At 35.1% G+C, this 24025-nt stretch overlaps 1 protein-coding gene across 1 annotated transcript in view; it reads right to left on the bottom strand.

Annotated features, from left to right (window-relative positions):
- Positions 1 to 24025, bottom strand: part of NEGR1 (neuronal growth regulator 1) — a gene marked incomplete at both ends in the record, with an annotated part of 906787 nt that overhangs the window by 507498 nt on the left and 375264 nt on the right. Inside the window, one exon of the mRNA XM_082653283.1 lies at positions 14542 to 14774. Within this exon, the coding sequence (XP_082509409.1) occupies positions 14542 to 14774 (233 nt within the window). The remainder of the gene's footprint in view (positions 1 to 14541; positions 14775 to 24025) is intronic.

The following is a 24025-nucleotide window of genomic DNA, read 5'->3' as shown; positions in this document are numbered from 1 at the left end:
GCAATTACAGCCTCCTACAGCTGCTCCCCAAGAGTCCCATTGCTTCTCACATGCTCAAACAACCTCCAGCAGCATCTTGATCTCTCAGGAGCTGCACATTCGAGCATTTCTTTGTCAGCAGCACTTCTAAAGAATGTCTTATGGCAATGCTCTAATGGAGCCATTCTCCTAATCTGAAGAGCTGGTCTTGTTTTCAAACCACCCATTCCCCCAACCCTCACTTCACTTTATGGAACAAGACACCATGGCATCCTACTTCTAACTGCTTCTTCAGCACTTCTTGGGTCTTGAAGTAGCATCTCATTTAGCTCCGAATGATTTATTATGCATACTAAGAGTAACTTCCAAGTAGTTTCCTATAGCTAACCATTATTTCCTGCCTTGTAATCAAACCTCAAGCCCCTCTCCTCACCAACCGTTTCACTTCAAAAGTTAGCTGTGCCCCTCCACAAAAAGAGGACTACTTCTTTCATATGTACCCTATGTATACATCTGTCCCAGCCCCTATCTAACTTTAGGGCACTCATTTACTTAATGTCAGTATCGCCCCACTGGTTTGTAAGTTCCTTGAAGGGAAAAGCTAATTCTTATTTGTGGAACTTTGTTTTGTTTTCCTAACTCCTAGAACAATGCTTGGCCAAAGGCAAAAACTTAAAGAATGTGCCTTGGTTGCATTAGACTTAGTGTCCAAAGTCAGGTAACTGGTTTACTGGGAAAGAGTCCCAAATTGCTTTTCATTAGTTTTCCCACAAGGCACAGATGCAGCTGTAAAGATCAAGGCCCGGAATATTGCTGGACAGCTCATAGCTCCCAGGGTAAATACACAACCACAGCTCTACAGCCTCTCCTTAAGGTATTTTTCTTAAAGTTGCAGTCTGTGTGGATAATAAAAGACTGCTGTTACCACTCATGCCACTGTGTATGTGTAGTTCTAATATTCACTAAAGATGCAACTGAAATGTTAATGATAATTGCATCCAAAAAGCTAATAAAGAGAAGCCCAAGGCTCACATAAATGCCAGCATTTAATAATTATGCATACTTTTATCTTTTCTCTCTAATTTATCTTACTTTTTGATAATTAGTTTTGTAAATCTGAGATCCCAATATATGTGTAATTAATTTTATGATTTGATTTTAAATTTGCTTTTTATACTCAGGAATTATATATAGATATATATTTTTTCAGAATGTAAAGAGGTAATTATCATTATATAAAATGGTTACCTATATAGATGGTAGAGCTTAAAACATACTTCTGAAGAGTACTTACAAGTAGGAAACACTTGACATTACAGGAAAAATTCTGTATCAGTCAGGATCCAGTCAGGAAAACAGGAACCTATCTAAGTATTTCAAACAAAAGGGGGCTTAATACAGGGAACTATTTACACAGGTAATGAAGGGCTAAGACGACAAAGTATACGAAGATGAGGCAATTCAGAGATCTGTAACAAGAAGCCACTAATACTCCTACAGGCAGGTATCATTACCAGATACCAGAGGTGGGGACTGCTCATCACGAGCTAGATCTACAGCAGGGGACTGCCTGGTGTGAGCTGTGCCAGTGGCAGGATGGGCTGTCCAAGGGAAGCTGGAGCCAAGGAGGAGAAAGGCCTGGGGCAATGAGACAGCAAAATAGCCTGACTTCTCCGTTTGGTCCCAACTCTTGCCAGTGTCTGTCACTGGGTGAATGCTGCTAGAAAACACAGAAGCCTGAACCGTGGGATTCAGCCAACCCCATGATACAAAACATAGCAAAAGAGTTGCAAAGAATGGCTCTGAGATCAAATAGGCAAAATGACTGCCACCATATCTTTTCTTTCATATTAGGTAGTAGTTGTTTTTTTTTTTTCCTTAATGTAGAATATTTTTCCAATTACTGTAGCTCAAAACCCTGACATTGGTATAAATTCATTATATTTTTTCACGTGGATTTTCTCCACAGGAAGGAAGAGTAATTAATTTTACCAATATTTTACAGATCAACTTCATTGTCTAATTCTTAAATAAAAATCACTTGAAATCAATGAGAACAATCTCAATTACATCCCAATTCAAAGGAAAAAAGAGGAAAGAATCTATCTGTACATTATTAGCTCACTGAAAAAAAGAAGGTAAAATCTTTTGAATACCTACTCTGAATCAGACACTTTGAGAAATTTCTTTTATATCTATTTTTTTTTTAATTTTCACAGTCATCCAGAATGTTAGGTATTATTTTTCACTTCTCAGTGAATGAAATTGAGTCTTAAAGAGATGGTGTCACTTAGAACCAACTTCATATATTTTATAAATATAAGAGCTGGATATCACCTGAGGTCAGTCCAACGCCTATGCCACACTGGACTACTTAGGAGAATATTGGTTTTAACTAGTTTCAAAGGGAGATATAACCCAAATAATTACTGAATAAGAAAGAAATTCAAAAGAATTTTGTCTGGTTATTGGCTGGCTTGTATTCTTAAAGGGCTTCACTCATTCATTCTATCACTTATTAAATATTTATTTTAGCCCCAATTACATGACAGCCCCTATTGTGTTCACTAAGCGTAGGGCTTTCAGAGATAAGATCCGTACTTTCATGGAACTTGTTACAACCTGCCACACAGTGGAGAATTAAAGCTTGTGTCTATCTTTTCTACTAGTCCAGTGGTTTTCAACCTGGGGTGATTTTTACCCCAGCAGATGTTTGTTAACATCTAGAGATACTTTGGTGTGTCACAACCAGAGAATGCTACTAGTGTCTTAGGTGCTGAGGCCAGTGTAGCAAGTCTATTTGGGCTGCCATCAGAAAATATCATAAACTGGGTGGCTTACAAACAGCAAATATTCATTTCTTACAGTTCTGTAGGCTGGGAAGTCCAAATTCATGACACCGGCAGATTTGGTGTCTGGTGAGAGCTCATTTCTTAGATGGCTGTCTCTTCACTGTCACCTCACATGGTAGAAACGGGGAGGGATCTCTCTCATACGAACACTAATTCCATTTTTGAGGGCTCCATCCTTGTGACCTAAGCACTTCCCCAAGGCCCCATGTCCTAATATCATAACTTTGGGCATTAGGTTTCAATATATGAATTTGGGGGGGGGGTCACAAATATTCAATATATAGTAGCTGGGGATGCTCTTAAATATTTCACAATATACAGAAATTTTCTTTCCCTCCACCTCATACACACACACACACACACACACACACACACTCATATGATCCAAAATGTCAATAGTGCCAAGGTTGGGAAACCCTGTTCTACCCTGTTCTAGATAGGTATGAAAGTATTTTATATTTTTGAGAGAGAGAGAGAGTGTGTGTGTGTGTGTGTGTGTGTGTGTGTGTGCACGCGCGCATGTGTGTATTAGTTTCCTATTTGCTGCCATAACAAATTACCACAAAGAGTGGCTTAAAACAACACAAATTTATCTTATAATTCTATAGGTTAGATGTCCAAAATAAGTGTCTCTTAGTGAAAATTGAGGTGTTGGCAGAGCTGTGTTTTCTTCTGGAGTCTCTAGTGGATAATCCACTTCCTTAACTTTTCCAGCTTCTAGAGGGTCCTCATATTCCCTTGCTCATTATCCCCTTCCTCTATCTTTAAAGCCAGCAGTGGTGGCTTGAGTACTTCTCACATTCCATCACTGTGATCCACTTCCACAGTCATGTCTCCCTTTGATTCTCTTCTTCTGCCTCACTCTTTCACTTTTAAGCACTTTCATGATTTCATTGGACCCATCTGGATAATCCAAAGTAATGTCCTTATTTTAAGGTCAGCTGATTTGCAATCTTAATTCCCCTTTGAGACATGGTCATTTTTGGGGACCACTATTTTGCTTACCACAAGGAAGAATACATGTGCATTTTTTAGCAAAGTTATTTGTACATAGTAGGTATTAAATTAAAGTGGGGTATTGAATTAAAGTGGAACTGTACAAGCATTTTTAAAAAATTAAACTGAGTTAACCCTAGATGTCTTTCAGTACGTGGTCCTCTCACTGTTGTGGCCGGCCTCTCCTGTTGTGGAGCACAGGCTCCGGACGTGCAGGCTCAGCGGCCATGGCTCACGGGCCCAGCCGCTCCGCGGCATGTGGAATCTTCCCGGACCGGGGCACGAACCTGTGTCCCCTGCATTGGCAGGTGGACTCTCAACCACTGTGCCACCAGGGAAGCCCCCTAGATGTCTTTTTAAAACAGACTACCTTTTACAAGGTAGGGTCCTAAGTAGATGAAAACAATATACATGTGTTAACTTTGCACTGACAAATAGCTCTGAAATCTCTCCTCTCTCAAGTCTTCAACATACCGTTTTAAAACACATCCTCACACCCACTTGCTCAAATCAGTATCTGAAAGAATAAGTGGAATACCTGAGAGGAAATTCTAATTGTGTTATTCTTGGCCCTTTTAAAATGTTAGCCCCTTACCTGGGTTTGGCATTAGGAACCCTTGGCTATAATCTTTGTAGTAACTCTGTCCCATATAAAGTATATTTTTATTCTCAAAATAACATTGCTAGGAGAAAATATATTTTTTTTGTAAAATGCTGGTATCCCATTTATTATTTTTTCACTACAATATGCAATCACTATTCTGCATTTGTGAAAACATGGGGATTAGCAGAGGATAAGGGTGCTATGACCTGGAATAAAAATAAGCAACCTAAGTCATGAATGCCTAACTAATCCTTTTAATTTAAAATTTGTCCTGTTATGTCAGCATTCTTGGTGTTATGCCCTAAAGATAGCATCAATACATTAAGTCACAGCTTAAGCAAAGTGATTGGCATGAAGCCAGGGAGAAAGAAGTACATACACATGTACAACCAATAAGTCTCTATTGAGTCCCTAATATTTGTCAGGCACTGTCTTGGATGTTTGGGAGTCAAAAGGGATTAAGACCCAGTCCGCACCCTCAAGGAGTAAACTGAGGTTCTAATTAGAGTCCATGGATAAATTTAGGGGGTCCATGAACATTCTGATCACATAAAGAAGTTTGTAAAATGTAGAGGGTATATATACTTTCTATAGACAAGGTCTGCAGGTTTCATCAGATCTTCAAATAGGTTAATGAACACAAAATGTTTAAGAACATTGGTCTAGATTCAAACCTACTAATGTAGGTTAGCAAGCTCTGACAGCTTAGTGCAGGTGCACGATCCACCTTTCCTGTGTCTCTCTACTGCTCTTACTAGATCACTAAAGGAATGCTGAAGGAATGGGAGGGACGTGGTATGGGGCACAGAGGTGTCTGGACATAGAGTGACTCTGATTCTGCAGACTGAACTTTGTCACCAGTCTTAATTGTGCCCATTTTCCTCTTGGCACTAAACATAATTAATTCTTATTGTTCTGCTACAAATCATAAGATAAACAATATCATTAGCAGATTCAAATTTTCTCCTCTGCTAAATTTTATCTTTATGCTACATAAAGGTTACAAGGGGTATGTCATTCAGAATTTAGTTAATGAAAATGGCAAAATCCTAATTGTCTTGGTAGTAATTGTACACATAATTTGGAGAAGAAAACAGTAAAATCATTTCATAGATCAAATCCTATTGTAATGATTTCTTAGGAGAAGACAAATTATTTCACCAGACTTGATTTTATTTGCAAGGTTTCTCAAAATAAGTGGACCAGCTAAAGCTTGGTAATCTTTTATTTATAGAGAGATTTTCATACTGATGGTGTACATTGCACTGGGATTTGACAGGTATTACTTACACAGTTGTTTTCTTTGTTTTTTTTTAGGAAAAAATAAAGATACTCTAAGATAGGCAACAAATATAACTGTTCTGAAATACAACACACAAATCCAAAACAGAATTACCAAGAAAATAAAAATATGATCAGTCTGAGCCTTGAGATACTTATCAAACTATGTGCTTCAAGAACCAGAATGAATACACATCAATCATTGAAGGGACTTTTAAAGGGCAGCATATCTTGCTTAAAGGGTTAACTATTTTAAAATATTTTCAAATTGCATTTTTAACACTATGTTACCCAAACCAGAAATACTGATTTACTCAGTCTCAAAATGAGCAATAAATATTGTTCCTCTTCTTATACATCCCATTCTCAGGTATCCTTTTACTTAATACTTGCCAATATGATTCAAAACTTAAACCTTTATGAGAAGGACAAAGGAAAGCAGAATTGCTCCTCAGCAACACTGACCACAAATTATACAACGTTCTGAGATTTCCTTGTCCCTCTTCTGCTACCCCTCAAAAAATGATCCAAGTCATGTGTAGAACAGATGTACTGAAGTACAAACTTCCTTGCTGGCACAATTCACTAGTAAAAAAGATGCTTATTCAAATTTTAACACTGTTCCTCTTGTTGTTACCAATTCACAAAATTCAGCAGTAGTTTTCACGAAATTCCTTCTATAGGAAAAATGGGTGGTTCAGATGGAATTCAACAGTATGCAGTTTCTATAAATATTATTTTTTCTTGCACTTTCCCATCTCTCTCTCATTCACAAAGGGCAGCATATTGAAAGTTTATAAGAAAATATCACCAACTTATTAATCCCCTCTGTGTACAGTAGGCAGTATTTTGGATTTTACACAGTTTTGATCTACAATACTGTTCTAATACATCTCTTGTATTAAACAATATATATATATATAACTTCATATACTAAGTTTTGGTTAGGAATATATGATCACTACACTTAACAGAGAAAATCTTTTTCAAAGAAAAATACTATTTAATGAAATCTACCTTCTCTTTCTGCTAATGCTTTTATCTCAATTGCAGAAAAGTAATGGCCAGTAATCTTTTCTAAAGACTATAAAAGAAAAAAAAGAAAAAGAATATTTAGAAGAGAAGAAAATATTCATTCTGTAAGAAGTACCAATATTCAAAAGAGAAGTTCACTAAAAATTAGTTCAATTAACTTTATTTCTTATGAACCCTAATAGCTACACCAATAACCTAATCAATGTCAATACATGCACAAATAAAAGTGAGGTAATGCTTTCCAAGAAGCTGGCCTGATATGCAGTGCCATGTAACTATAGCATTTCTAGTCAGACTGGAACATCTGAAATGAAAAATGAAATACTCCACCTGAAAAATACATTAATTTTAAAGGTTTAGGCATTATTTTACTGCCTAAAAAGGCCTAGCTCATATTAAGTTCAGATGAGTGGACCTGAGTTTTTCTGTGAAGGTATGTTTGAGTGAATAATTTTGCTGAAGTCTAGATCACAAATGACACCTGAAGGATTTATTTTTTCCAAATTTCACAAATTAGGCATAATTTTTCTAAACTGTTTAGATACCAAACCATTATCTTTCTAGATGTCAATACTATTATCTCATATATATTAACAGATTAAATGTTTCCATTGGATAAACTATCTGGGGAATACAATGACAGTCCTATTAACTAATGAGGGATATGCTCCAAAAAGTTTATAAATTATTTTCTTCCTAACTTACAAATGTACAAGTCTGTATATTTCAGACCAACACAAATAGAAAAATGTGTGGGGGGGAGGTTAGGTAAGGTTCCACTGTTACTAGTACATCACTGTGGGAAGAATCTGGAAGAACTAATACAACCTTATTTATATCATTTCTCCTACTTAACTGGTCTTTGAACCAGTGATTGTTATATTCAGGTACTGATTAGTCTGCACAGACTCAGTGAATGTTGCCACCCACAGGATCTTTTCCATAATGTGAATTGGGGTAAGCAAAAAATGATTTATGGTAGAATAGGTAGGAATTCCCTGAAGAGGGAATGACAAAGAGTATGTACACCCCTACCCACGTAACTTTGATCTCAATGATTTGATATCACTTGTTACCTAATTTTAGAGAGTAAAGGATTAATATTTTCTTATAAGCAGATAATATATATTTAATCATCATATATAAGGTGATCTTAGAAATTTATCTCTGTTATCAAGTTAATGAAATAGAGAGATGGATCCTGTTCAAAAACTAAGTTCATTTTTGGTGATTTTTTTTCCCTTAAAAACAACAACAACAAAAGTGAGCTCATAAATTCAGAGAACAGATTGGTGGCTGGGAGAGAAGAAAGGTAAAATAGGTGAAGGGATTAAAAAGTTTAAACTTCCGGGCTTCCCTGGTGGCGCAGTGGTTGAGGGTCTGCCTGCCGATGCAGGGGACATGGGTTCATGGCCCGGTCCGGGAGGATCCCACATGCTGCGGAGTGGCTGGGCCCGTGAGCCATGGCTGCTGAACCTGTACGTCCGGAGCCTGTGCTCCGCAACGGGAGAGGCCACAGCAGTGAGAGGCCCACATACCGCAAAAAAAAAAAAAAAAAAAAAGTATAAACTTCCAGCTTAAAGTAAAGTCATGGGGATATAATGTACCGCATGGTGACTGCTGGACGAGGTCATGGAAAGGACATGACAACAGGTTGACCCTTGGGCTGGACTCAGGCAGTCTGAGGCTCCTCTCCCCCTCACCCCGTCCTGTATGTTCTGCCCACCGTTTCCACCCTAGGAGCCGTTTCAGTGATGCAGCCTTGAGAGAGCAATGTGTTGTTAGGACCATCTGAACTGAATACATGACTGAACCCTGTTAAGGCCTCTATATATAAACTTTTAAGATTCTAGCGGGTCGGTTTGGAGGTCTACTCGTCTTGCGATCAGCCAAGACAAGCCTCATATATAAGCTTCCTTGTTTCTTAAACCTGCCACCTACCAATCTGAAATGGTCTGGCTCTTTCTTAGGTCTCTCCTCGCTGTCTGTGTACAGTGACACAGTTTGGGATTTCACCAGAGGAACTCCCAAGGTTGCAAATCAACAGTGATTACAGTTAATAATACTGGATTGCCTATTTGAAAGTTGCTAAGAGAGCAGATCTTAAAATTTTTCTCACAAGGAAAAAGAAAATTTGTAACTATGTATGGCAACCGATGCTGACTAGGCTTACTGCGGCGATCATTTACAATATATACAAGTATGGAATCATTATGTTGCATTCCTAAAACTAACATAATGTTATATGTCAATTATATGTCAATTAAAATAATAATTTTTAATGTAATATGTTTTACAACTATTGATAAGTATACTATGAAGTTACATCCCTTAAAGCTAAAAGTTCTTTGGCTGGGATAATGAAACATAATTATGTTAAGGAACCATTTTTATTTTGGGTGGTTTATTATTTGTTTCCCAACTAAAAATATTAAGAATATATGCTGTGGGTCTTTATCACTTCTTTGTGTTTTAAAGTAGGTCCAAAATTGGGGTTCCTATATAAAATCTTAATCTCCTCCACAGGTATAAATAGAGATTGAATAAAACAGAGTGGGAGACAGTCTGAGGGCTTTGTCCTAAACCATTATTGCATTCAGACATTACCTATTTTGACATCTATGGGCTCTGTTAAACTTGTTTTAGTGCTAATATTTTTCTTTGGTTTCCTTTTGTAGCTTTTTGAAAAGTTTGAAGTATTTACTATTGAAAAACAATGACTTGAGTTTTCTAATGGATGTGGTATTTTACCATACTTTTTTGACCATTATAGCTATAGCTTTTCTCCCCTTTGGGTCTTTTGAGGAAGGCAGGCCCATGTCCTGTGATGCTGCGTTATTGCCAGCCAGCTCAACTTGGAGCAGAAGTGTGGTGTCTTTCTCTGCCAGTGTGTTCCTTGTGTGGGCTTTAATATTCATAAAAAGGATGTTAGCATTTGATTAAGATATGCTGGTCTTTAAAGAATATGGCTCTAAACTTGTGGCCACATAGAATAATTGCTCTCCAGATACTCATTGGTAAGTATAATTTTGAACTATCTGTACCTGAATTCCTATTCAAAGACCCACTGAGAGAAATAATATTTGTGAAAGTTTGACTCAGGAAGGATAGGCTCTAAAATTTACTCATAGATTAAGGAATAATCAAAAAGCAATGTCACTGATATTGAATTAGCATCTTGTTAAATTTATTTTTAGATTAAAAAAAAATTTTTATACTTCCCTGCACTTCGGGTTACGTTGAGAGGTGTTATAAAGAACAATCCTATGAATGAGTTCTGTGCATGCCATACAGTTACTGTTGAAATATTCCTTACAGTTCACAATGATATTCTGAGATGACTCACGGTCAAATTATTTCCCTGAGTAACAGGACCAGAGCACTAAGAAATAGAAGTTTTAACCTTCAGGGCCATGGAATGAATAACTGCTCTTGTTTCTCTTTCTGTGTTGGGTGCTAGAAATCTTAGAACTAAAATTTTTACCAAGCTCTAAAAATATATAGAAATCATGGCAAAAATTTTATACATTTAATACATTATATATTACATTTAAAAATGTAATAATCTATTACATCTGGCTGCATCCTATTCTTCTTACCTTATCTTTTGCTTCTGATTTCTCCTAATTGCCTTGGTGTACTAAATACTTTGGTATAAGCCACTTTAAATTCCCAACCAATGTAAAACAATGTTAATAATGAATGGTATTTGAATGTGTTGTCTTTCCACTTTACGAAGATTTTCTCTAAATGATGACTAAGCCAGAGGCAAGGACCTAATATGGTCATAGTTACGGATCTTTGAGTTGAAAGGAGATGGAATGTAAAATTAGGATATTTATTAGGGAATAGTCTTGTGATAAATAGCTGGAGAAGGAAAAAGAAGAAGGTAGGATTGAACAGAGCAAGAAGTTGAGCTGTAGTGGATGCTGTTCAATAGCTTCAGCTGCTCTCAAGCCAAAATAGCCCATCAGAGTTATCCTCCTCAGGCTGGAAGGGAGAGGCTTTTATACTCCCGGCTTTAATCAGTCATCAGACGTTGTTGCTCTAGGCAGAACTAGGCTTTGCCTCTCTACAGCTGAGGCTAACTTTGAAAGGGCTGACCACTATATGCTGTCTGCTGATGGCACTCACAGCAGCTAGGAACACAAGCCCATCCTTGAAAAGGGAAGCATAGCACCCCGTCTATCACAAATATTTTAGGTAAGTAAAATACCCTGAGGAAATTAGGACACACTCAGCAAGTTAAACCACCCTTGAGAAATTATTTTGCTCATAGGCTTATGTGCTAGTCATCCCTCCTTCTAACCTGCCTAGAGAAAACCTAGAGTATATCTCCCTGGAAGGGCATGAGTTGAATGATAAACGTTCCATATATTGTGTGTGTGTGAATGTGTTTGTGTATGTGTATGTGTGTGTGTGTGTGTGTGTGTGTGTGTGTGCGTGTGTGTGTATCTTAAAACAATATACACTTATTATTTCAGTTTCTGTCCTGGCACATCTTAACTATTCAGTCTCACAAGGCTGCAGTCGAGGTGTTGGCTGAGGCTGTTGTATGTATATTCAGTTATTATACAATATTTTGGGGTGTCTATTTTGTGCTGCATACAACTTAGACTCTAGACATGGACTTAAAGTAGAAACCATTGTGTTATATTTTTGAATGGAAAGCATTTACATTTTATGTTTCATTTCAAAACAGTATTGTAATAGGGATCTCCCTTCATAACAAGTATTCAAGCTGCATACATGTTTATACTCATGAACAAGAAGGATACTCTTAGTAAATGCTACACCACATGATTTGAAACACCGGACAATTAGGTAACTTGATTTAACAGCGCTATATACAGGTGATGAAAAATTTATTTTCTTACTAAATCTATCAGCCAGTTTCCACCCCCTTGAAGCAAAACCCCAATTCACCACATTCTTCAAATTTGTGAGTACATACATTGTTCAGCTCAGTTGGTGAAAAAAAACATGGAGATAAATAAAGCGCACTTGCAGAATAAATACTAGAAGGAGCTACTGTGTAAAAATTAGTTTGCATGGTTCTCAGTACAAGTGTTATGAAATTTTTTTTTCATGTTTTAACTTAAAAAACTTTTTCCCTTTCAAATCAAAAGCAAACAGTCACAGTGGATTTTTTTCCCCCTGTCATTTATCTTTTTGCTTTTGACTAGAACAGACCTTAAGATTTTCTGATCTGAATCCTCGTCCTTCAAATGAGAAAACTAAAGTTTAGAAAGGCTTGAGAATTACCCATTTCGTGAGGGAAAATTCAGGATTGGAATCCAGGTTTTCCAACTCCTACTCCAGTGTCTTTTCTCCCCAATTATTCCATTTATTGATATTAATAGCTCTGAGAAATCAATAACATAAACAAATTTCCCATGCGCAAAGTCTGTGTGGGCAAGATATCCTTTTGATTATCCCCTTTCTAAAATGACTTTTTAAAAATAGCTCCCTTGAGTACATAGTTTCAACAATTAAAGATGAGCTTTGTTTTTACCAGCCAATGTGTGTTTGACATTATTGATTGATAATGTCATTGATTAATAAATAGCTTTCTCTCACTTGCTAAATTTCTTTATCTTGTTGAATCAAGGCTTGACAAATTATTAGGCAACGAACATATATTTCAAAATTATCCAAATACTCCTGAGTATCAGACAACCTAACAAATTTAGAGACTGAAGAAATGTGCACATCTGTTTATTTTTGTTCATTGAGAGGAAATGTAGCTTAAATAGGGTTTGACTTTTTAAGATATTTATTTAGTTCTTGAATTGACTGACAAGCCTATTAATTTGTTCCCTGAACTTTATTAATGTAAATGCCCACATGTCAATCAACTTCTAATAAGTAATTATGTTCATAAGTACTGTAAAATTATTAGCTTTTAATTTGACCCAACCACACACATCAAAACAGTAACACAAATTATATTTTTCTAGAGGAACAAAATATTATACTGATAAAAAATTCAATAAGTGCATTTGTAAAATGTTCTTCCTAAAATGGTACCCAAAACTTTATACTGGCCAGCAAAAATGAGTGCCAAAGTAAGGCATGTAACAGTTTTAAAACTGTGTACAGTATTAAACAACCTATGTAATATAAAGTTATGAAGAAATTCTATGGAAATTAACATTTTCATTAACAGGGCATATATATATATGTATATATGCATATATATATATGTATTTGGGGTCTGGTTAAAAAATATGGGCCTAACAGGGAATAAGAGAGAATAGAAAAAAGGAAAGAGGGATATTTTTAGTGTTCAGAAGTATATTGTTTAAACATATAAGAAGCAAAATGTCTTTATCTCAAGTGACTCAAATATATTACCATCTAAGTGTACTTTTCCTCATGTAATAAAATTTTTTTGCAGTGTTTGAACTAGAAACTCAAGTCAAAAGGCACTGAACTAAACAAGAGAACAGAATTAGGCTTGGATAACTGAAGAAATGTGTTTGTGTCTTGTAATCTCATGTCATTTTTTGAAGCTGGATAAACTGCCCTCTGGAATCTCTGGATAATCTTTGAATGAAGATGGACTTTTATGAAAACTTTATTATTTTCTTATATGCTTTTAAATAAGGAAAATCACCAAAGTCTTCAATGATTTGTAATAAGGAAAACCACTGAGGAAATTCTCTGCCTTACTCTTCAATTTATAATTTCCTTCTTAAAGTTAATTGTTTAATAAGTTTAATCATTATCACAAAGTTAAAATATTTACTAATAATTGAAGCTTTGTTTGAATTCAGTTTTACCTTTATGTGAGGAAATAAAGCTCAATTAATAAAGTTGTAGAATAACAATCTTTTCTGAATGTAAACCATGTACCTAAATTAATATTTACTGTTGATTTTTGAAGGGTAAACTCAGAAATAATACAACTAACTTGCAAATTCAGCTTTCCTGATAGGAATAAAACATGCATTCGCTGGCACTACATTATCATATAATTTGTTATTAATTTTACTTAGAAATGCTGCAATGTCATTTTGAATTCCACAATATACTATTTCTATGCAACTAACACATGGTTTATCTATAAAGCATGAGGATATAATGCAAAAGGGCAAAAATACACATTTTCTATTCTACTAGCATTATAATTATATTTTCCTTGAAACGTATTTGTGTTGAGGATAAACATGCTCTTATATTTTAGTATGCAAGAAAAGTAAAATAATTGGATGATTCTGTTTATATTTGGAGATTGTAAGTTAGCTAGCATGATTTATGATCTACTGAAAGTAAATCAAAGTATAAAGCATTGTGAACCATATTTTTTCAATTATGCTATATTTAAATAAAGTAATTCTAGAAGGCTGCTTCTTTTCATTGTGACTTGAATCAAAGTAAATAGAAGCTGAATTGAGACAGAGTGTTGGAAAGCTTGAGGATTACTTTTAAAGAGTTATTATTCATATTTCAAGAAGTTCTAATATTTTAATGTAGCCATCATAGGCTATCAAAATTTTATTTTAATGTACCAACCATGGGTTCTCAAAGATTTATTGAAGGGGTGACTCATAGGAAGATACAAAATGGATCATATACAAAATAATCATAATGTGATGTTAATGGATAATTTTTGATCTCAGTAAGTGGGGATTTGTATGCCTATAAAAGCCATTATACTTAATGGAATCTAGGAACATAAATCCCTGAAGACAATGACAACATATCTTTCAACATTGTCAGCTACCTCTCAGTCATTTTGATATCTAAATATTGAACATTTCTAAGCGTAGCAGACATGGAAATGCGTACCTTGCACAGTTAGATGCACCTGCATTGTTCTCGGTGTATGTTGAGTCTGAACAGAACATGTGTATGGGCCATCGTCTGTCACATCTACATTCTGTATCTGGAGGCTGTAGTCCCTTTTATTCAATGTTGAAATTGAAACTCGAGGATCCACTGACCACTTATCACCTCCCGCAAAAATAATACTTGACCGGTTCAGCCAGGCACCCTTTGAAGCTCCATCTTCCAAATAACACCTACAAATTACCAGAGACAGAACATTATTAATCAAAATGAAAATGAGAGACAATATTATCTTTGTTCTGAGTGTATTTCCATATGCTGAATTATGGCACTGCATCAAATGCAAACATCAGCTATAAACACAGGAGACATGAACACACTGGTACATTTTTCATTCCCAAAGCAAATATGAAACAATATCTTCCTACAGTTTGGTTTAGTTTTGTTTTTTAAGTGTGTGTGTGTGTGTGTGTGTGTGTGTGTGTGTGTGTGTGTGTGTGTGTATTTTAATTCAAAGCCAGTCAAAATCCTTTTTTATTCTGTCTGGATGACAAGTAAATTTAAATAAGGTTAAATTAGTTCAAATAACAATTTCAACATTAAAACACATTTCTTTCTTTGAAATTATAAGAAGTAGAATAGGTTCATGAGCTAGCCTGGTTTAACGCAATCCAATTCTGAATATAATGTGCCAGATACATAAAGCACAGAATGGCACCATATACATGTTTATTCTTAAAATTACCTGCATTTGCAGAGCAGTAGACCCGTACACTGAAACTATGAACTGCATTTCACTGATAATATTGCTGTTGTAATTAAATGTAGCGAGGCTAATATAATACTTTTAGTAACAAATGCTTGCAGTCTTTTCAATAAACTGAAATGCTTTCCAGAAAGCATTCATTTATCCAACAAAAACACGTATGGAGCATCTACTATTCATGGATTCAAAGGGTATTGCCTTTGCTCTCCAAAACTTTTAGTCTACTAAGGAGGACAATCTAATTAAGCCAACCAATTAATACTATACAGAAAGAAGAATATTTTTATGAAATCAGGCACAAGGTACATGAGAGACAAACGAGGGTTACTTGACTTAGAAAGGTTGTTGTGAGTACAGAAAAAGGCTTTCTAGAATAGAAAAATGCCTGAGATAAAGAGATGAAGAGTGGAAGATGTGGTGTTCTAGACAGAGGTGCTATATGCAGATAACTCCCGGGAAAGGTGAGAGAGACAGCCAGGCATTTTAAGGAAGTACAGAGAAGCATGGGATATAAGGTAGGAGGGATGAGAGACAAAATTGAAAAGGTAAACTAGAGCTAGATGATAATAGCAAGCATGATGACTACTATTAGATTTTAAGGCCAAATTTGAAACCATTTATTCAGAGTTGTATTCTATAACAAAATTTAAAAATATAGCTTTGTATCTAATAGGAGTCAGTCATATCAAGATTTAGAACAGAAAGCTGTGGTCATATATCAGTGATTTTGCTGAGGACTGGCATTCTAAGTTTCAACCTGAAAACGTTCTGATACAAATTAAAGACTGGTTCTCTTAAATGAGTACAAAGCACAGCTACAGAATGAAAATACACATACACCAAAATAGTTTGACAGCATTTCTACAGAACACCTTGGGGGATTGAACACAGTGTTTTGAGATTGCTACAAAATTGCAAGCTGAAAGCAACAGGGTAGGCTGCTGCCAACTGTATCAAACTAATCAGTGGGTGAAAAAATAAGGAACAAGGTACATTGCAGAATCTAATTTGCAGTCAGCTTCAGCATCTACAGAATACAAACTAGTAGAAGTCATAAAGGTCATTGTTAATTGAAAAGCTTTTCCTGATGTATTTAATGAAGAAAATAAAACCCACTTTAATGACATAATTAAACAATTATAGTATATTGTCATTCTTAATAACATGCAGAAAGAAGATACAGGGGACATAGTTCCCATTTCACAAGATCATCACATGTGTACTGGTATAGCATAGAACACTGAAATACCACTACTAGGATTATGATAATTCCGCTGTCTGTATTTAATATCTGGGTTCATCAAATGTTTATTGTGTGACCTCTGCATTTGTGGCCTTCACACTTTTTCCTATCTGGTGCTCATAACAACCCTGTGAGGTATAGATTGCTATGCTCAATTCATCCTTAGAATATAAATGGAATTTTGTGGTTAAATGACTTGCCCAAGCCACACTGTTAGTGGATGGCAAAGTTGAATTCATAATCAAGCCTTCTATTTCCACATTCAATGTCATTTTCACCGTAATGCAGATCAAAGACTTTTAAAATAGTTTTCAGAAATGGGAAGATGATTAGAATGTTGCAGACATTACTGCAAGTAATTTGTTATTTATTGAATGTGACCAACTGCTTAACCTGTCCTATTCTAAAGGAAGCAGAAAATTAATCATTAATGGATATTTTACCATGAAAGTCTGATTTAGAACACTCTGCCTGGCATTTCCCTTTCCCTAGAGACAGCAGCAGCTTTACCTTTATTTGGGGGGGCGGTATCAGGAAGACCACAGCGAGTAACTAGTATTTAGATACTAGAGCTTTCATAGACCTGATCTGGGTTCTAACTCGTAATCTTAGCATAAGCACTATTCCTCTGTTCTGGCATGCCAGGGACCTTCACAGAAGAAGAGATTCTAACTTCTTCACTAAGAAAAATGAAAAAAAAAAGGTGGGGGGGGCTCTTTGTGTCTCCTCGGCTTGGATAACTATCTTCCATAATTATTATTGGTCCCAACCCAAAGCTTTTCAAGACATACATTAGGAAGACCCTTGAAAGAGACTCAGGGAAAAAAAGAAAATTGGGGTATTATTTCCTTGGACTTCTGTAGAGCAATTCTCAGATTACACTACTGAAGTAGAACCTAAATAACTCAAATTACCATATATGGAATTTTACAAATTGTGAATAGCAAGGCCTAGGAATGACTTTCTATTTTTATAAAAACATAAGATACTTATACATACTATATGTAGTTTTAAGCTCAACTATAAGATGATGTAAAATATATGAAATAGGCATATACACATCCGATTCCTTGAGAAAAAGGACTTTGTCTCCTATCTATCTATCTCCTCTTTGTTCTCCACTTCCCCCCTGTTTTGTTTTTGTTTTTTTCATGTACACAAAGAGGTACTGCTAGATATGTGTATGCTGTATTAAGAAGAAATTCTGGAAAGAAGGAAAGTATTTAGGGTATGATAGAGGGGAGCGGGAGGGTGGGAAAAGGACAGAAGTGGTGAGAATTTCATCTTGTACTCTTTGGGTATCAAACTTTTTTTTTTAGTTGAAGAACACTAATGTGTAAAGATATAATGTGTTGGAATCCTTGCCCACACAGAATTTATAATTTAGCAAGGATGATAAATTATATTCATGACGAACCATCATAAAGAACAGGAAGTGAAAATACAGTAATTAAATTGTTGTTATAATGGATTATTATAATTGTCTGAGGGTCTCTGGCTTCTGCCCTTGACCTTGTTCTCCCCACAATAAACAGAATGAACTTTAGAGTTTAAATCAGATCATCGACAACTCTAAGCCTTCCTATTTCACTCATAAGAAAAATTCTTAATCCCTATAGTGACCAATCGTCCTATGTAATCTGGCCCCTTGATGCTTCTCTGACATTGTCAGTTCCCACTCTTTCCCATTTACTCTGCTCTAGACTCTGGGCCTCCAGCTGTGCTTCCAACAAATCACACTTGCTCTTGCCCCAGGAAGTTGGCATTTCTTACTGCTTCTTCTGCCTGGAACTCTCCTCCCCAAGAGGTCTGCATAATATATTACACAGTAGCAAAGTTACACAGTAGCAAATGTGAGGGGTTCTCCTGTTTAGGATGGAGAAATTAATGTGTGAGAGAGAGGTTGGTAAAGCAAAGATGATCAGATCACTGATGAGAGTAGGATGAAGCAATAGTTCTCGGGTCAAAAACTTGGTTCATTTTTCATCTCCGGACTTCCAAATAGAACGTTTTAACAGCTAGTGATGTTAGGATCCCTTTGAAGTCTAGATAATGAAATAATCTGAATAAAATGTTTAATAATGAATATATCCTTTAATTGAGTATGGCACAGCTTTTTTTGAAAGTTTTTCCCCCCCACTTAAAAAAATCTTCTAGACAACCTACTTTATAGGGAGATGACTGAAGCAGTTCCAAAAATATACTCCTCAGCATAAGCTGTGCTAACACCAAGACAAATATCATGACAAACACTTAAATTTTCAATCATCTGAATGTTGTGTAACATAGTTCCAAACATCTGGTTGTTGGAAAATGTATAGAAAATAACTTTAATACTTCATTTTGTTCAAGATTGTTATTTATTTAAACCCAGGCTTAAGATAGTTAATGCTTTTCTAATAAGACTGACACTGCTGCTTCTGAAATCTTTTAAGGAGCTCCTTTATAAATGACATTTGTACGTATCAGGCAGGTCCTTATTTTGAGGGTATAAAGTCCCGCTTGGTGAGGTGCCAGTTGAACAAAATGATGTTGGAGTAATTCTAACAGACTCTCTCTGTGACACTATCTCCTGTGGTGATTAAATCTGAAAGGTGGACATCAGAGAGCTTAGTGGAAATTAGCATATTTGGTTATTTATTATTTTTTAAACTCGATTAAGAAATTAAGTCTGTGGCTGCTGAAGAATGATTTTTTCCTTTCATATCTCTAAGTTCCCTGTAACACATTCCAAAAACATAAGCCTTAGCGCCATTACCATTACCCCACACAGCAGGGTTTATTCCGCTCGATGGAGAAAGACCAGCTTTTCTCAAGACGTGTTGATTAATGAAAGCCCCTATTAAAGGTACTAACTAATAAGAGAAGAAAAGTACAATTTCCCTTGGAATCAAAGCTAAACCATGTGAAAATGATCTACCTATGAAGGGATTGGCCAGCTACCTTCACAGCTGTCTTTTCATCATATCACAAAGTTCTAAATTTGACAGAAGAACTTTCAAAAGCACACAGAAAAAATTAAAAAATTCAGAACATCATACAACCTCCATGCTAATTCTGCATACAAAGAGAGCTTTGATATCCTGGTTTCAAGGCCAATATGAGGTAAGAAAAGTAAAGTAGAGATTAAATAGAACAGAACAAATTCTATCTCCTCACCCACTTGCCTTTGTTTTTAAGGTTGTTCTCTTCTTAATGTCTTTCATGCCAGTTATTCCTTGGATAATATAATAGATATTGATATGGGTATAGATATGAATATGGATACAGATAATTATAAACATACATGTATACATGTATATTACATAACATGTAGTATTTACTAGACAATAATATCTTTATATATAATATTATGGGTGAAATACTTCCTATTATCTTTCTATTTTGGCAAGTGTAGGGCATGCATGACTTTGTCAAGGGAAATCCATAATTTGGATTTCAAATTGTGGATTTTCAAAGAATCATCAATTTGTCTAATGAACTTATTTAATGAAGCACTCACCCTTATAGATGGTGAAAATTATATTTCAAAATATATTTAAAGAGATTTCTAAGTGAGAAATGCACTTCTGCAGGTAACAGTTCAATACTATTTTGTAGATAATAATATATATACTAACATTACTATCTGCCAGATACTGTTCTAAGCACATGATATCTATTTCTCATTCAATCTTCACAACAACCCTTTGTGATAGGTACCGTCAAGTTATCATTTTGCCGATTTTACAGCGAAGGAAGTGAGGTACAGAGAGGTTATGTAACATATGACTTGCTTATAGAAATTTGTAATGCATCATAATAACCTTATTATGACATAACTTCATTAAACCTCCAGGCATAAGTATGTAAGTAATATTAATGACACATGTACATTTATTTTTAGAATGGGAAATATGCCATGTTGGGCACATTTTACTTTTTTAAAAAAATTTATTAATTTATTAATTTATGGCTGTGTTGGGTCTTCGTTTCTGTGCAAGGGCTTTCTCTATTTGTGGCAAGCGGGGGCCACTCTTCACAGTGGTATGCGGGCCTCTCTCTATCGCAACCTCTCTTGTTGAGTAACACAGGCTCCAGACGTGCAGGCTCAGTAATTGTGGCTCACGGGCCCAGTTGCTCTGCGGTATGTGGGATCTTCCCAGACCAGGGCTTGAACCCATGTCTCCTGCATTGGCAGGCAGATTCTCAACTACCGCACCACCAGGGAAGCCCAGCACATTTTACTTTTTACATGGTAGCACACACACACAAAAAAAAAACAGAAAAAACAAACAAAAAAACCCAAATAACGTTGATTTCTTATTTTGTAAGAGAAAGAAATTGATTTTCTATACATTTTACTCTAGTACATCTTTGTAATAATAAAGCTATATTAAAAATGTCTTGGATAAGAGATTGAAAGTTATGAGCTACTATGTAATTATAACAGCAAATTCTCAAACATACGTATTTTTGATATTGTAAAACAGAGAAAAGAACACTGAAAATAATAAAGCTTTTAAAAATTTTTTTTTATTGCTTTTTCATACATTCTATACCTAATTAATGAAAGAAGTGAACTTTAATGTGATCAGGCAATGGTATTAATTCATATATTTAAGTCTTATTTTAATGCAAAATTTATAGTGTATGTATTTTTTAAAACATATATATATAATATGTATATATATACATATATACATGTATGTGTATATATACGTATATAAAACCCAACATATTAAATGCCTAAGAAATAATCAAAATTTGGTTTGGGATTAATCTCTAAATTCCAGACATTGAAATCACTCATTTTAACTGATAATCAAACCATGCTTTTCTATAATACTACAAATTGCTTTATCTTTTTCTTTTCATTGTCTCATTTAAGTCAAGCTTCCACTTTAGCCTGTCTGACCATGTTTAGAAGAGGCAATGCCAAGGAATTTTTACTTTTAGGGTGTTTCAATACATTATTTGTAAATCACTCAACATATGAATTAACATTTATTAAGTAAAATAAGCATGGATAGAGTGAAAGAAAGCCTATATATTGACTAAAGAAAGTAGGAAAGTCTTTGTGCAACGTACTGACATTTTTGGCCTATTACTAAAGTCTAATTATGATCGTCTTGTCTTGATAATAATAAGAAATTCCATTTGCTGAATACTGACTATGGGTTAAGTGGTATGGAAAATACTTTCATATATGATCTCATTTAACACTCACAAAAGCATTTTGAGAGGTAGGTAGGTCTTATTATCTCTACATTAAAAATGGTGCATGCATGAATTCAGGATGGATAAATGAGGCAGAGAATGTAAAAAGGAAGAGGAGTTACATATTTGAAAAGTTAGTTTAAGACTAGCTCTGTTCAAATGGCCTTACTCAGGAATCAAACTGGAAATTTCTTTGTCATTTCTACTTTTTAAATTCAACTAAACCACTTGCTTTCTCCCACATGGACTTAAATGTGAGATATTTGGATCTGTAAGGGCTTCAAGATTTTTGTTAACTGGCAGGGCCTCTGAACCGCTGTGGGGAGAATTCTGTCTGCAGTGCTATCTCCCTGGCAGATGCTTCCTGGAGAAGTTGGACTTTCTCCTCAGGAGCTATAAAGGGAATGAACACTACATTCAGAATGCATGCAGGAGGTGTTTAAAACAGCAATATCAGAGAAGAAGAATGCAGCCAGGTCCAAAGAAGTGAAGAGATAGTGCTCTAGGCTCCAGGCAAGCCTCTTTATCCCATCTTCTTAGGGATGGAGCTAGATACAGACACCTCACTCTTAAAACAAGGAAAAAAAACCACATGGAATCCTGTACCAAAAACAATATCAGCAATTCTACTCCCTTCCATCAAACACCTACTTCCTTCCAGTAAACATCTTTGTGTTTAAATCATTTGGAAAGTATTCTATTTGCATATAAATACAGATGATAAAATAAGAAACAGCAAATGGCTATACAGAAATGTTCTAAACTCAACTATTTTGTCAAATTAATTAAGTATATGCCACTTTACAGCATCAGTAAATACAGATATTTAAAAAACAAAAATAATTATTTCCTCTTTCTCTCTCTGCTTAATGTTGACCTTTAAACTTTCTACTGGTCACCGATGGATTTTTCTTCTTGCCTTTTTTCTAATAAAAGGTATTCTGAGCACAAATTTTACTTTATGAATAAAGAATGGCTACATAGCACAATTAATTAAAACCAGCCTTGTGATCATTAACTAAAGTAGCCATTAATCCATATTTACCTGTCCTCTCTTGAGAAAACTAAGCCATATTTCAATATGAGATACGCCTTAAAATACAAATTAGAGAACGTATCCCAGAGGGAAAAAAAATGTAGTTTTTTTCTCATCTGCTTCCTGCAAACAAATTTAAACTGATTATATTTTCTCAAAATATGCTAAAAGTTAAAAATAGTGTCATATTTAAGTTTTTGTTAGATCACAGGGACAAATTATTTGTCCTTGAGAAGCAGCATAATGTAGTGATCAATTATAGTTAATATTGGAGTTCAAATTTTACCTTTCTTGTGCACTAGCAGTGGAACCTGGGGCAAATTAATTTACCTTAGTTTTCTCACCTGTAAAATGGGATTAGTAATATTATTTATTTGATAAGATTGTAATGAGGATTTGTTTGTTAAATGTGCTCAGGATGGAGCCAGATACATGGTAAGTATGTAATTAAGGATAATTATTTTCAATCCACCTTCCTATGGTTAACTTGATATTTAAAACAAAACAAACTACCACCATCATCAATGACCAAAATCCCTTTGTGCTATAAAATATAATTTGAAGGAGGAAAAAAAAAGGCATTCATAGAGCCTGGCTTGATAGAGCAAAGTGTTAGTTATCTACATTGCCATAGCCCAGGGCTGGTTTACAAGAAATAATTTTGCAGATAAATGAATGTCATACCTTAAAGTACTTCTCCTATTTTACCTTCCTTGAACTTCCAGAAAAGATTTTTTTTTATTGTACTTCCTTCTCTTATAGGCAGAGCATGTTAAAAAAAAGAGAGTTTCAGTGTTACTGCCTTTTTTTAAAGTTATATTGACACTCAAAACTTAAGTTTAGATACCAAGTCCCTGGTTTACTAGCAATTGTTTTGGGCAAGTAACTGGACTCAATTAAAATAACTCTATTAAAGCCTTACTCAAGTATTTGCAAAATGGAGATAGCACCACTTGTACTAATTCCTATTTTGGTATAAGATTAAATGAGACTCTGCATGGCAGATAGATTTATAAAGTTATAAGGAAAAATATACATGAAAATACTTTGTAATTATTTTAAGGTTTTATGAGTTAATTTTCCTCATAACTCTAGGACATGATTATGAATCTCTATTTGCAGATTGCATGAGCACAGTGATCTTCTCAAACTCAGCGAGATGAAGTTAAGGTGAGCAATTGTTTTCTTTTTGCTTTTATGGTCCATAAAATGATTTTCTATATAAACTAAATAGAAACTA

Source organism: Grampus griseus (assembly GCF_964374135.1).
Source record: "Grampus griseus genome assembly, chromosome: 1".
Lineage (NCBI taxonomy): Eukaryota > Metazoa > Chordata > Mammalia > Artiodactyla > Delphinidae > Grampus > Grampus griseus.
The sequence above is the reverse complement of the archived record's forward strand: the minus strand, read 5'-3'. Positions and strand labels throughout refer to the sequence as shown.